At 43.9% G+C, this 15014-nt stretch overlaps 1 protein-coding gene across 4 annotated transcripts in view; it reads right to left on the bottom strand.

Annotated features, from left to right (window-relative positions):
• Positions 1–260: 260 nt before the first annotated feature.
• LOC115167028 (ubiquitin carboxyl-terminal hydrolase CYLD) overlaps positions 261–15014 on the bottom strand; it is a 41468-nt gene continuing 26714 nt past the window's right edge. For 2 of the 4 annotated variants that reach the window (XM_029721053.1, XM_029721054.1), the window contains 13 exons: positions 14398–14499; positions 10840–10956; positions 8954–9363; positions 8523–8688; positions 8218–8359; positions 7927–8049; positions 7664–7755; positions 7488–7554; positions 7181–7313; positions 3536–3644; positions 3266–3384; positions 2347–2563; positions 261–2057 (listed from right to left, as the gene is read on the bottom strand). In XM_029721053.1, coding sequence (XP_029576913.1) covers positions 1873–2057; positions 2347–2563; positions 3266–3384; positions 3536–3644; positions 7181–7313; positions 7488–7554; positions 7664–7755; positions 7927–8049; positions 8218–8359; positions 8523–8688; positions 8954–9363; positions 10840–10956; positions 14398–14499 — 1982 coding nt within the window. In that variant the 3' untranslated portion in view covers positions 261–1872. The remainder of the gene's footprint in view (positions 2058–2346; positions 2564–3265; positions 3385–3535; positions 3645–7180; positions 7314–7487; positions 7555–7663; positions 7756–7926; positions 8050–8217; positions 8360–8522; positions 8689–8953; positions 9364–10839; positions 10957–14397; positions 14500–15014) is intronic. The other 2 variants (XM_029721055.1, XM_029721056.1) reach the window with 1 other exon arrangement.

Raw genomic sequence — 15014 nt, forward strand, 5'->3', positions numbered from 1 at the left:
CCACGGGGAGGTTAGTCCCATCTGCACCCCGTCTCTCTGACAAACGCATCGACCAGAGCAGAATCCCCGCTGTGCTGAGCCCCTGCAGAGACACCATGCTAATGAGACCTGCACCTCTGTGACAGGTGAGGACACAGACACACACCAGAGTTGTCATTAAGCTACATGACAAGCGTACCCCAATGCACTCATACTCAGACACGCCAAACAAAGCAAACTGCCAGGCACATGGCAAACATCTCCAACACACAAATAAACACTTTTCATACCTTTCAAAACAGGGGTTTTAATTTAGTTAACATTTACGAGAACAGCACGGACATTAATTTCCATCCGTTATATACTTTACAGATAGATGCACAAGTCAATGTCCATAGATATCCATATCAGAGACTCACAGGCTCCAGTGGAGTAAAGAAAGTCCTCCTGTCTGTCTGTGACGAGCATTAAACTTCAGCAGTGCAGAAACAAGCACACACAGTAATAATGTCCCCTTTGAGGGTCCCTGGGAAAACAATCACAATGGGGCTTTGTGGAGGTTGTAGTCATCTGGAAACCAGCATTGAACCTCCCAATCAGGCCTTCATTGTGACATTAAACTACACTACCCAGCATGCCACTGGTGGTAACATTCAGTAGTATTAATGGGACAGCATGAATCACAAGAACTCACTTCAATATCTGGTGAGAGATGGGAGGAGTACCAGAAAGATTATATTTAATATATTTTTTACATTTCCTTCAAAAAAAGAAAATACGAGAATGTAAATATATTGAGATTAAAATATAATTAGGTATATACTGTATTTTAAGTTACTTGATTTTGATCCACGGTTGGGGAGTTGACTGTCACAAATGTATGAAAAAGACAAAAGGCATATACTGTTTGTCTCATCAGATAGATAAGTATTGAGTATGACAAATGCCAAGCAGGGGTTTGCTATGTCTTGAGTGTAGTTAAAAGTTTAGATAGAAAATAATTTAGTTGCTGACACACAATGCCTTGAGACTTACAAACTGTTAATTCAAAAACACCTGCCAGGCTTGAGTACCTGACCTGTCCTCTGACTGCATGTAGAACTGTCATACAGCCGCCTTTACCATATATCCATTTGGAACACACACACACACTTTCATGAAATCTACAAGGTATATTTTGGGAAATATGCCACCCAAAGTATTCTGGTTGATCCTAATGCTATATTCGGTTGACATAAATATACTGTTGGTGGTGGTACACATCTGACATAATCGATCATGGTACTAACTAATGATGTCTTAAGACAAGCTGTTTAAACAGTATACATAGTTGGTTGAGGGTTTTGAATATGGCATTATTTCCACTATGAGTTGAATTATGGAGCGCTCCCATCTCTTACACTGATTAAGAAAAGCAGGACTCCCCCTGCTTTAGGTAAATGAGGTGGCCTCTGTCCTTCCATTAACACGGCTTGTTTTTGTTTCGCATGTTTGGTCAGCTGAGGAGAGCATGCCGTCCCCCCCGCCCCCCCTCTCTCTCTCTCTCCTCTCCACAGGAAGAGAATAATATTCAGCGGGCTTCTCGTGTCTCCATCGACCGCCGTCCCCCACCACTCAGCTACGAGGCACAGGGAAGCTACTGACGTCAAGATCAGCTTGTTTTGTTGTTCACCACAGAGGGAAAACAAGAAGAACAACACTTCAACAAATGCACAGTGCAAATAAGCTTTTTTCTTTTATAGTCTCTTCACTTTGGGCAGAGTAGACTGAGGAGACAGGGGCAGGCATTGAGGAGGAGGTGGGGACACAGGGAGAGAGCTCTGGAGCTCTGGACTGCAGCTCTCCCGTCTGTCTGTCTGTCGATCTGTCTGGGAGTCCCCTGCCCCAGGGGCTCTACTTGTACAGGCTCATGGTGGGGCTCTGGTACATGCACATGTAGGCGTCACACAGCAGACGGCGGGCCTGGCCCTGGATGCTCTTGGGGTCCAGGGCATGGAGCTCCTCAGGGGTCATCTTCAGATAGGCCCCCACCTCCGGACATGGAGACACCTGGGGGATGTTGAAGCCATTCTGCCCTCCTGTGGAACAACAAACACAGACAGAGCACTCAGATCTGTGGTATTAAAGCAATGGCAAGTGTTCTAGTTATATTTCTATGTAATATCATTTCTGTGTGTGAATGAATCCAAAATATTTACTATTGAGCTGAATATCTATTCATAATTATGAACAATGAGACAATATCAGAAAAATAGCTGGTTTGACAGTTCATAATAACTTTGTAAATGATTCAAAATACTGCTTCACCCACAACAACAAAAAACACAGTTATCCAATAACTCCTGAAGAAGATTTTTCTCCCCATACCGTCGCGGTCGGCCATACTGTCGAAGAAGAGCCATGCAGAGTCTTGGTGGCCGTACTTGACGAAGGCCACATAGTGACTGGTCTCGATGCAGAGCACAGCGAACAGCTCCATCCGCTGGCGAGGGAAGCTACCCTGCCGCCACACACCCTCCTGCAGTTCCTTGGGGACGGACAACTTGCCGTGGCGATGGGCCTTCCTCCTCGGGTGGAGGTGAACCTGAGGGAACACATACACGTATGACACATAATGGTTGGAAATAAGTATTTACCTATTTCTTGGGGATTGTGTAAGTATTTCTATGCACTAGTTATAAATCAGTCTAATAACAGTTCTCACAGATCGATGGCAACTACAGTGTAAAGAATAAACTGAAGAATGACAAGTTTCACAATTAATTCGTTTTTCACAGAGTTTGGCAAAAATATTCACATATGTGCCTCAAAGTTCAAGGTAAATATTTTGTCTTCAGCTATAAGTTATTTAAGCAATAAGGCACGAGGGGGTATGGTATATAGCCAATATACCACGGCTAATGGCTGTTTTTATGCACGACGCATCGAGGAGTGCTTGGATACAACCCTTAGCCATGGTATATTGGTCATATACCACAAACCCCCGAGGTGCCTTATTGCTATTCTAAACTGATTAGCAACGTAATTAGAGAAGTAAAAATGCATGTTTTGTCATAGCCGTCGTATATCAGACCTTATACCAAAGGTATCAGCCAATCAGCATTCAGGGCTCAAACCATGCAGTATAAAATACAACTTAGAAAGTTACATGAAACTCAGTCATTCCTTAGGACTTGTCGCCCCCAAGTGGATTGTACTGGAACTACACTACTTTACAACTACTGCAAGTCCCTGATGAGATCCCCTTAGCTTCTATGTTGGTGAAATGGAACCCTCTGTCTGTTACCTGTGTGTTGCACTTTTCACAGAACTGTTTTATCTTCCCGGCAGTGATGTCACCGTCCTCGTAGCACTCCCTGCATTCATACAGAGCCAGACCCCCGCAGATTCGACACTCCCTGGGAGCTGAGAGAGAAGCACAGGGTTGAGGGTTGACTATACACACCCACACAGAACCATATGTCAATGGAGAACAGTATGGTATGGAAAAAGTTACCACATTCAATAATGATAATCCAACTACAACCACATTCAAATAAAATAACTTTTTACACACTGTCTTCAAGTAAGTCTGTGATGTCTAACTCCAGTGAGGGGAAGATCTTGTTGAACATCTTGAAGTCCTTCCCAAAGCGAGGCATCTGGATGATAAGGCAGGAAGGAGCCTGAACAGAGAGAAGACGCATGAAGTCACCACATCAAATTTTATTGGTCACATACACATATTTAGCAGATGTTATTTCTGGTGTAGCGAAATGCTTGTTCCTAGCTCAAACAGTGCAGTAGTATCTAACAATTCACACAAATCCAAAAGTAAAAGAATGGAATTAAGAAATATATAAATATTAGATCGAGCAATGTCGGAGTGGCATTGACTAAAATAATGTAGAATAGAATACAGTATATACATATGAGATGAGTAAAGTAGTATGTAAACATTATTAAATTGACTAGTGTTCCATTATTAAAGTGGCCAGTGATTCCAAGTCTACAGTATGTATATAAGGCAGCAGCCTCTTTTATTTGTATTTAGTTAACCTTTATTTAACTAGGAAAATAAGTTAAGAAGAAATTCTTATTTACAATGACGGCCTACCCCTGCCAAACCCTAACCTGGACGACGCTGGGCCAATTGTGTGCCGCCCTATGGGACTCCCAATCCTGGCCGGTTGTGATACAGCCTGGAATCGAACCAGGGTCTGTAGTGACGCCTCTAGCACTGAGATGCAGTGCCTTAGACCGCTGCGCCACTCAGGAGCCTCTAAGGTAAAGGGTTGCGTAACCGGGTGGAAGACGGCTAGTGATGTCTATTTATAAGTCTGATGGCCTTGAGATATAGGCTGTTTTCAGTCTCTCGGTCCCAGCATTAATGCACCTGTACTGACCTCGCCTTCCGGATGATAGCGGAGTGAAGTGGTGGTTGATGTCGATGATCTTTTTGGCCTTCCTGTGACATCGGGGGCTGTAGATGTCCTGGAGTGCAGGTAGTTTGCCCTCGGTGATGTGTTGGGAGTTGCTGTACCAGGCGGTGATACAGCCCGACAGGATGCTCTCAATCGTGCATCTGAAAGTTTGTTTGGGTTTTAGAGGCCAAGCCAAATTTCTTCAGCCTCCTGAGGTTGAAGAGGCGCTGTTGCGCCTTCTTCACCACACTGTCTGTCGGTGGACCATTTCAGATCTTCAGTGATGTGTACACCGAAGGGAGGCTTTCCACCTTCTCCACTGCGGTACCGACAATGTGGATAGGGGCGTGCTCCCTCTGCTGTTTCCTGAAGTCCATAATCAGCACTTTTGTTTTGTTGACGTTGAGTGAGAATTTTTTTTCCTGGCACCACTCTCCCAGGACCCTCACCTCCTCCCCGTAGGCGGTCTCTTCATTGATGGTAAATCAGGCCTACCACTGTTGTGTCGTCTGCAAACTTGATGATTGAGTTGGAAGCATGCGTGGCTACGCAGTCATGGAGGAACAGGGAGTACAGGAAGGGGCTGAGCAGGCACCCTTGTGGGGCCCCAGTGTTGAGGATAAGCAAAGTGGAGGTGTTGTTTCCTACCTTCACCACCTGGGGGCAGCCCATCAGGAAGTCCAGAACCCAGTTGCACAGGGCGGGGTTGAGACCCAGGGCCCCGAGCTTAATGATGAGCTTGGAGGGCACTATGGTGTTGAATGCTGAGCTATAGTCAATAAACAGCATTCTTACATGGGTATTCCTCTTTTCCAGATGGGATGGGGCAGTGTGCAGTGCGATGGCGATTGCATTGTCTGTGGATCTATTGGGGCGGTAAGCAAATTGAAGTGGGACTAGGGTGTCAGGTAAGGTAGAGGTGATATGATCCTTGACTAGTCTCTCAAAGCACCACATGACGACAGAGGTGAGCGCTACAGGGCGATAGTCATTTAGATCAGTTACCTTTGCTTTCTTGGGTACAGGAACAATGGTGGACATCTTCAAGAAAGACGGTGTTCCCTTTGTAGTCCGTGATTGTCTGTAGACCCTGCCACATACGTCTCGTGTCTGAGCCGTTGAATTGCAACTCCACTTTGTACTGACGTTTTTCCTGTTTGATTGCCTTACGGGAGGGAACAACTACGCTGTTTGTATTCGGCCATATTCCCAGTCACTTTGCCATGGTTAAACGCGGTGGTTCGCGCTTTCATTTTTGCTGCCATCTAGCCAAGGTTTCTGGTTTGGGTAGGTTTTAATAGTCACAGTGGGTACAACATCTCCTAAACACTTCCTGATGAACTCAGACACCGTATCCGTGTATTCGTCAATGTTATTCTCAGAGGCTACCCGCAACATATCCCAGTCCACGTGATCAAAACAATCTTGAAGCATGGATTCCGATTGGTCAGACCAGCATTGAATAGACCTTAGCACGGGTACTTCCTCTTTGTTTCTGCCTATAGGAAGGGAGGAACCAAATGAAGTCATGATCAGATTTGTCGAAGGGAGGGTGGGGGAGGGTCTTGTAGGCATTTCGAAAAGTTGAGTAGCAGTAGTCCAATGTTTTTCTAGAGCGAGTACTACAGTTGGTAAAACTTCGATAGCGTTTTCCTCAAATATGCTTTGTTAAAATCCCCAGCTACAATAAATTCGGCCTCAGAATATGTGGTTTCCAGTTTGCATAAAGTCTAGTGTAGTTCTTTGAGAGCCGCCGTGGTATCGGCTTGAGAGAGAATATACACGGCTGTGACTATAACCGAAGATGATTCTCTTGGGAGGTAATAGTCGGCATTTGATTGTGGGGTATTTTAGGTCGGGTGAACAAAAGGACTTGAGTTTCTGTATGTTATCACAGTCACACCATGAGTAGTTATTTATGAAACATACACCCCTGCCTTTCTTCTTCCCGGAGAGTTCTTTATTCCTGTCTGCGCAATATATTGAGAACTCAACTGGCTGTACGGACAGGGTCAGTATATCCCGAGAGAGCCATGTTAGTGTGAAACAAAGTATGTTACAATCCCTGATGTCTCTCTGGAAGGAGATCCTCGCTCTGAGCTCATCTACTTTATTGTCCAGAGACTGAACATTAGCGAGTAATATAAGCGGTGGATGGTGTGCACGCCTCCAGAGTCAGACTAGAATTCTACTCTAAATACCTCTTCTCCGCCGGCGATGTTTTGGAGCAGGCTCTGGAATAAGTTCAATTGCCCTGGAGGGTACGAACAAAGGATCCAATTCGAGAAAGTCGTATTCCTGGTCGTAATTCTGGCAAGTTACCACCGCTCTGATATCCAAAAGTTCTTACAGCTGTATGTAATAACACCCCCAAAAAGATGGGCTAATAATGTAAGAAATAACACAAAAAAACAAAATACTGCAAAGTTGCTTTGGACCTAGAAGCAGAGCTGCCATATCTGTCGGCACCATCTTACCTTACTGAGGAACAGCCATTACATAACAAACAAATCCTGAAAATAAAGCACTTGATTGGTGACAGCAGAGCAAACAACATCCCACTTAAATTCCACAAAAGAGAACTGTATGTGTATTCTACAAGCTACGGATCCTGCCAATTTCCCATAGTAGCTCAGCCTGTCATTGATTAACTCAGCTAATCATTAGAATTGATAGTCAAGTTGACTCTCCCTTCATGCTCCTAGAATGAATTGCTTCTTGATTGCAATCAGCAAATCATTCACCTCTGAGCAACCCAACCACTGACAGACAGCCAGCCAGACATACAGACAGGTCACCTCAGCAAACTTGAGGTCACTGTTGATGAAGGACCACTCTATGAGCTGCTGGCTGGTTGGCACACCCACTTTGTCCTTCTTATCCATGAAGATCTGGTAGAAGTAGCAGTCCTGAACCTTCTGACCTGCCGACCTAGACACGACAGACAAACAGGATATCATGTGTAATACACTGGAAATCGTACTAATTTCAGCTCAGCTTAGATGCATGTCTAAATATTATTAAATGTGTATACTATTAGCAGAAATAGTTTAGATAAGTAATAACAAGAGGATATGTTTAGGAGTATGTTTAATGTAGACTGACCTCAGCTTGAGTAAGGGGTCCACCCTCAATATGTGATGGAACAGAATATTGAGGAACTCCTCAGGATCTGTGAGGTGACCATTATGTTTATAACACGCTTAAAACATTTAGAATAAGTTTATGACATTAATAACAAAACCCCAAAACGTTAATATTTTGATAAAGGCATTAGACACCTTTTTCTTCAGATGTGAACCCTGAGGCAGCTTCTACCTTCTCCAGTATCCTTCTGAGCTTCATCACTTTAGTGGCACACACATAGCCATGTCTACAAGACAAATAAAAATAGAATCAGAGGATCTCACAGTTATGATACTTGGCTGTGTCTAGAAGACAAATGAAAGTGCTTATAAATGACATGTTAAGCATTGGTTTGCCACATGACATTATATTGAATGAATGTGTCTGAACAAAACACAATGAGCAGTTTCCTACTTACATTCGCAGAGGGTTGACTATCTCTGTGCGAAGCAGCTCTTGTGTCTCTCGGTAATACTCTACGTCAGTCTTGGACCTCGGCCTCAGCAGAACCGTGTCCAGGACTGAGCTGAAGGAAAACAGGCTAAAGACAGGAAAAGAGGGAAAGAAAAACCATGATTCCCTGTTGAGAGACACAAAAAAAAAAAAAAAAAAACTCTACAGTGACATAGGAATGAGGAGGTTAAGAGCTCTATAATAATATATGCAAGGAAGAAGCGAAAATTCAGAGCTCTCTCTCCTATGTCCTCACCAGAAGAGTGTGGAGTCCAGGTAGCAAGAGTTGTAGTGACCCTGGATACCTTTCTTCTTGCCCACCATGATGTCCAGACCATCACTCTCAGTGCGTGGAGGAGTGTTCTCATGCACCACCTCACTCAGATAACCCCCGAAAGCTGGACAGACACAAACAGTGAAGTTTAAGTTGACAATCCTGGGCAGGACTGCTTAGCTGGGTGGAAACGTCCCTGTATTGCCTTTACCCGTCCAATCCTAGGGAGTACCTAGGGGTCAATTTGTAATTCAGCGCAGGACTGACAGGTGATACCAGTGACTCACCGATAGAGTTGCATCTCTCTATGGGGTTGGAGGAGTGGTGTAGGGAGGGGAAACGGGAGTCAGGCCGGCAGCATTTCAGCTTCACAAACAGGGCCTTCTTGGGCGCGCAGCTGAAGTAGCGGGTACCTTGAAAGGTGCCGTCTGTACAGCCAACACACTCTTCCTCCTGAGAGAGCAGAACCAGACAAGGCCATCATGATGTTATGAGTGCAGTTAGCTGTATGCTATTACACCAAACATATAGCTAGTAATGATACTGGATTTGGATGATTCTACCATTCAATTAACAAAATGTTGGTTTCTCTGAAGTTTTCCTTAAATCCTTAGTTCACTTGCTGTGACAATGTTATTGGGAAAAACACAAGACAAAACAGCCAGGTCTCAGAGGCTACAAAGAGACAATCCTTCCTGTCAGTGTAATGATCTCTCACCAGCTCCAGGCCAGCCAGTGGCTCTGGTAGTCCCGGAGGCAGCCCCACCCAGCGGATGACCCCACACAGGGGCGGGTTCTCCTTCACCTCCACTAGGGACCCCACCTCCAGACCAGGCACACCCCCACCCCCGCGAGAGATGGGGGGTGAGGGGGGCCGCGGGGAGGGAGGGGTGGGCGACGGGGGCTCTGGCATCTGCATCTGCTCTCCCATCACTGACTGCACGGAGAGGGAGAGGGGTCCATGGCTCATGCTGCCATTGGGCCCCGTCTTACGGCTCAGGCTGAAGGGCAGGGAGTGGAACTTATTGTCATTGGACAAGGAAGCAGAGGGCGGGGCCCTGGTAGGAGGTGTGGTTTCATTGAAGTCAGGGGGCGTGTCTGTGAGGGACTTGGCTGGGTCTTCCCCGACTGCAGAGGAAAACAACAGACAATCAATTTTCACTGCAGCAGATATTACACTGACAGAGAGCTTCTAGCATTGTGGACTCATTAGATATTAATTAGGCTTTTTTGCCAATGTTGTGAATAGGGAGTGTGCAGGTGGTGTCACAGCTTCATATCAGCTTTAGCAAACCAAATGTAACGTTGGCTTATAAACACTTTCACTAAAGTGTATACACATTTTTACATTCACTGTAAACAACCACAAAATGTACCTTGTGTGACACAAGGACGTTTTAATTTACCTCCCACGGGAGTTGAAAAATGTAAATATTTGTGTCACTGTGAGAGTGTTGAGAAAATCTAAATGCCTCCACATGGAGACAGCCACAGAATAATCCAGAAGCGATGGGTGAGTCACAAGATCATCACGTCACCAATGGAAAATACAATACACCATCAAATATGAATATGATGGACCTGAACATATGGGGAGACGACAGTGATGAAAAACAAAACAGAGGTGATGAAACAGAACAGAGAGAACAGCTGTGACAGGATCTCTCATTCCTGCGACATAGGAGTCATCTCCACTGGGTCTTCCTCACCCTAGAGTCCACTGACAGCTCCATAACTTTACACACAGGCTTTACATGACTCAATGATTTTCAATCCCTTGGTTTCACTTGTGTAATTATCCATTCATCACCACCATGCTGTAAGGAAAATGATCTTTGACCCCATGTAGGCTACCTACCTAAACTACCCCACACCATCCCCCATGAAACATATCCACATCCTCACTTAAACCCAGTACTGAAGGCTTTCACTAATGCTTACAGGAAACCATCAAGAATAAAGTACAGTACTTTACCTAATTTAATTATTCTGAGAGCGAATAACTGCAAGAAATGTTATTAAAGCATTATTAAAAGCCTTTGTGATTTGAGGAAGACCATGCCACAGCAATTGCACCATGCAGGTGGACCTCACAGTTAATGGGAATGAATAGATAGAGGACTCTCAGTGAAGGGTCTTGATCAGGGCTGGGACAATACCAGTATCGCGATACTCGTTAGTATAGTGGCAAGGAAACAAAACAAAGCGGATTTAACTTCTTTAGGAAAACAACCCCCGTTGTGTTGTCATCCAGTCACATGTATTTATTTTCCAAGCTATAGAACACACTATTTTACATGAAGCAGGTATTTTAAAAAGGACCAAAAGAGTTTGATCTGCTTCATGTTTTTATTTTTGCACTGGAAAAAATATCTTGATACTGGTATCGTCACAGCCCTAGTCTTGATAGCAAGCTTTTTTAATCAAATCACGGTCAAATAAAAATAATGCTATCTACCAAAACAATAATTAAGTTAAAGATCAAATTCATTCTTTATTTGTTCACTGATTGGTAAATGAATACTGTAGAACAACCATGCATTAACAGGACCCTGCTATCAAGACAGATGGGAGTCTCAGTACTGTATCTTGCTGGGGCTTTACCTTCATCAATGTACCATGTGCTTTTGGATTTTGCCTGGACTGGGTGGTCAACAGAGCTGCCATTTAAAGTATAATAAAACTCTGACTTGCTTCTACTCCCACACTGAAGACCTAAGCCTGGAGATAACACAAGTCAACAGAGAAACAGAAAAGAAACAGGTATGTGTTTGCCGCAGTGGAGCTTGCTGGGGGGAGAACGGCTCATAATAATGGCTGGAATGGAGTAAATGGAATGGTATCAAACCCATGTCATGACGTTGCCCTCTTTGGGTACTGCGAGCACCATCCCCCTCTCCATACCCCCTTCACCAGGCTCTGTAAGAGAGGTCATAAATTCCTATGAGGAGACCCTCTCCTCATGGCCACAGTATAGAGAGAGAGTGAGTTTTCATAGAGAAGACAAAGGAATTTCTTCCACCTCACAGAACTGGAGAACCGAACGACATTTATGTTCTGGAGAAGGTATAAAAGATCGGTGAAGAATCCAGCTATGAACTGATCCGTTTGGTAGAATTTTGTGAAACTCATGAGAGACAACACCGCCACCTTACCATAACCATGTTTATAGTCACTTGTAGAAAAAACTACTACAGACTCCCGTGACAGCAATTCTGACTGACCTCCAAGCATTGACCTGAAAATTACCTGACTACGTCAGACTCATTCTGAACAAGTTGTAATCTGCCAGGATACTTGGTTTTCTTCCCTTGACATGCGCGCTTGTGTAAGCATAAACGCACATCGGAACATCCAATTAGGATTTATGCTAGGATCACTTAAGGGTCCAAGCAAAATACCAGCCTTAGTAAAGTTGAACATTTACTTCTAGGCCTTTGACTCTACAGCACTCACCAGTTTTCTAACCAGAAGTCCATAGGTCATCCCTGTAGACTGCCCAAAACTAGTGCATTACAGCTGTAGACTTATCAACTTAGGATAGTGCCTAAGCAACACACCAAGTAGAAAAACCCTAGATATGGCATTAGAGACAATGCCATGATAGTCATTTTGCCAGAACATTGGACGTATATAGAATACAGTCCAATTAGATGATTTTTGTGTGAGAACTATATTTTGTATATCTTTTGTTTATGCTTTCATTCATTTTCAGTTCAGTTCCTTTGACACTTAGTAAGTGATAGAGCCATAAACAAAGTCCCCATACAACCATCACTTAGTGCCACAACGCCGCTCATTGGGGAATGAATGTAATTATATATATTTCATGAGTGTGTGTGCGTTGTTAACATCTGCCTAAGTTACTGCCCAGATCTTCCAGTCTGGACGACGACCAGACGACGGGTCCGGAACGGTGACCCCAAATCCGGACACCCACGGCCCATCCTTGTGGCGGAATGCCCGCTGTCAGAAAGCCTACCAAGGTAAACCACCAGAGGGGGGGGGGGGACCGCAACGGCGATCACCAACCAGGACATCCCCTGGCCCTTCCTGGGGTACTTTGCAACTTCCATGAAGCCTACCAAGTTAAACCACCAGAGGGGATCGAAACGGCGATCACCGACCGGACAGCAACTGCCCATCCTTGTGGTGGACTGCTCCGCTTTCAGAGAAGCCTACCAACTTCGACCACCAGAGGGGCCTGCAACGATGATCTACAAACAGGACATCACGTGGTCATGATTTTATGTTGATTTGTAACTTGCAGGATAAACAAGATCCAAACCACCAGGGGGAGTATGTCATGACTTTGCCCTCTTTGGGTACAGTGAGCACCATCCCCCTCTCTATACCCCCTTCACCAGGCTCTGTAAGAGAGGTTGTAAATTCCTATGAGGAGACCCTCTCCTCATGGCCACAGTATAGAGAGAGAGAGTGAGTTTTCATAGAGAAGACAAAGGAATTTCTTCCACCTCACAGAACTGGAGAACCGAACGACGTTTATGTTCTGGAGAAGGTATAAAAGATTGGTGAAGAATCCAGCTACGAACTGGTCCGTTTGGTACAATTTTGTGAAATTCATGAGACAATACCGCCACATTACCATAACCATGTTTATAGGAGAGTCTCAGGTATGAGACTTACATCTAATGGTTGTATAAAATTAATGAATAAGGATGAAACTGTTTGTGAAATTGTGTAATGTGATTTTGGACTGTTTAATGAAGGGAACTCCAATTCCCTTTAGAGTTTAACTAAATCAGAGGACCGCCCATGAGCACAGTTATGGTCTGGAGTCATAGCACAGGCCCTTTTCTGCTCTTCCGAATAAAACCACCACCTAGGTTTTCTATCACCAGACCAGCTTACCTCGATAACGAGAGGGCCAAGGTTTGAGACCATGCATTTCTCTTGATGAACTTTTAACCATACCACGTGGTTAAACTCTTAGACTATCGATACCGACAGAATAAGAACAAGTCTTTGATATTAATTACTAGTCTGCAGCTAGGAATTCGGTATCACTGAACGCGAAGACCGACAACCGCCGAAACCGCTATTCTATAACGACATGAATGTTACTCTGAACTATCCATTCTAACCACGACAGAGAGGGAGAGAGAGGGCGGACAGACTCTCCAACAGAAACTAACTTTTCAACAGAGATCCCGACGACACGCTGAGCATAAATATATATATTGATTGCAATTGCTCCCGAATGAGTGAGCGTTCATGTGCAAAGGATTAGCATTTCAATTGTTATAATATTCAACTCTGTAGTGTCTCTTCAGATGACCCCCCCACTCCCCTTTTGTCTAACAAGCCGCCATGCCGGTTTAGCCCACTAGGGCACATTCTATAATTTCCTTGTAAACATATCTACTGTTTGTTATGCATTTCTGTGAATTACCTAGTTAGTAAATAAATGATTTTAAGACAATTGATGTATGGATGACTCAGTGAAGACTGGGTTGGTGCAGATAACCAACAATTTACGACGTTTGGAATGAGACTAACGTGAGGTAAATAATAATTCATTAATTCGAAGACTAATTGATCAGATATTAAAATATCTGAAAGTTAGATTAGGAAAATTATAATTTTGTAATTTGAATATTTTCCTTGGTGCCCCGACTTCCTAGTTAATTACAGTTACATGATTAATCAGTTTAAATCGCGTAATAATAATTACAGAGTTATTTGATAAATAGGTCTTCAGTTTTAATGATGTCAAAGACACGACACCCATGAAAACCATGTTTTTCATACCATTCCATTCGCTCCATTGCAGCCATTATTATGAGGTGTTCTTTAATGACAGCGGGATAGGTGAGGAGAGGAGGGAGAGAGAAAGGCATAGAGAGAGGGAAAGGGAGGCAGATCGTCAGCACACTGAGCAGGTCAGTAGCCATGCAAGGAACACAATGGTTCGGTAACTCTCACCACTCCACACCATACACATCAGCTCTGGAATCCAAATTGACCATTCACACAAATGGAATCTGGCAATACTTAAATTTTCCAAAATTCAGTCATCATGCCTTATTGATATTATTTCCCAATGACAGAACCATCAGTCAATATCACATCAGTACACTAACACCATGTTAAAGTGTTATAGTGTTAGTTAGTACATGCACTTGAAGCCAACAGCAGTACCTTTGCTCTTTGCTTTGCTTTGGCCAGAGGAGGACTTGTCACTGCTGCTGCCTCTGGGGGTAAAACTGTGCTTCTGCAGCCTCTGGTCCTGCATGGAGTATTCTGCAAACACACAGTCCAGTATATCAGCATTGTGGAACAACACGGATATACCCGTCCCCTTGTGCAAAAACCCTACACTGCACAGCTGTCTGTCTTGTTGCAGGTGCTGGCTGGTATACAGTATATACAGTCGTAAGTTTTACATACACCTTAGCCAAATACATTTAAACTCAGTTTTTCACAATTCCTGACATTTAATCCTAGTAAAAATTCCATGTCTTAGGTCAGTTAGGATCACCACTTTATTTAAGAATATGAAATGTCAGAATAATAGTAGAGAGAATTATTTATTTCAGCTTTTATTTCTTTCATCACATTCCCAGTGGGTCAGAAGTTTACATACACTCAATTAGTATTTGGTAGCATTGCCTTTAAATTGTTAACTTGGGTCAAACGTTTCAGGTAGCCTTCCACAAGCTTCCTACAATAAGTTGGGTGAATTTTGGCCCATTCCTCCTGACAGAGCTGGTGTAACTGAGTCAGGTTTGTAGGCCTCCTTGCTCACACACACTTTT

This window comes from Salmo trutta, chromosome 29 (genome assembly GCF_901001165.1).
Source record: "Salmo trutta chromosome 29, fSalTru1.1, whole genome shotgun sequence".
Taxonomy (NCBI): Eukaryota; Metazoa; Chordata; class Actinopteri; order Salmoniformes; family Salmonidae; genus Salmo; species Salmo trutta.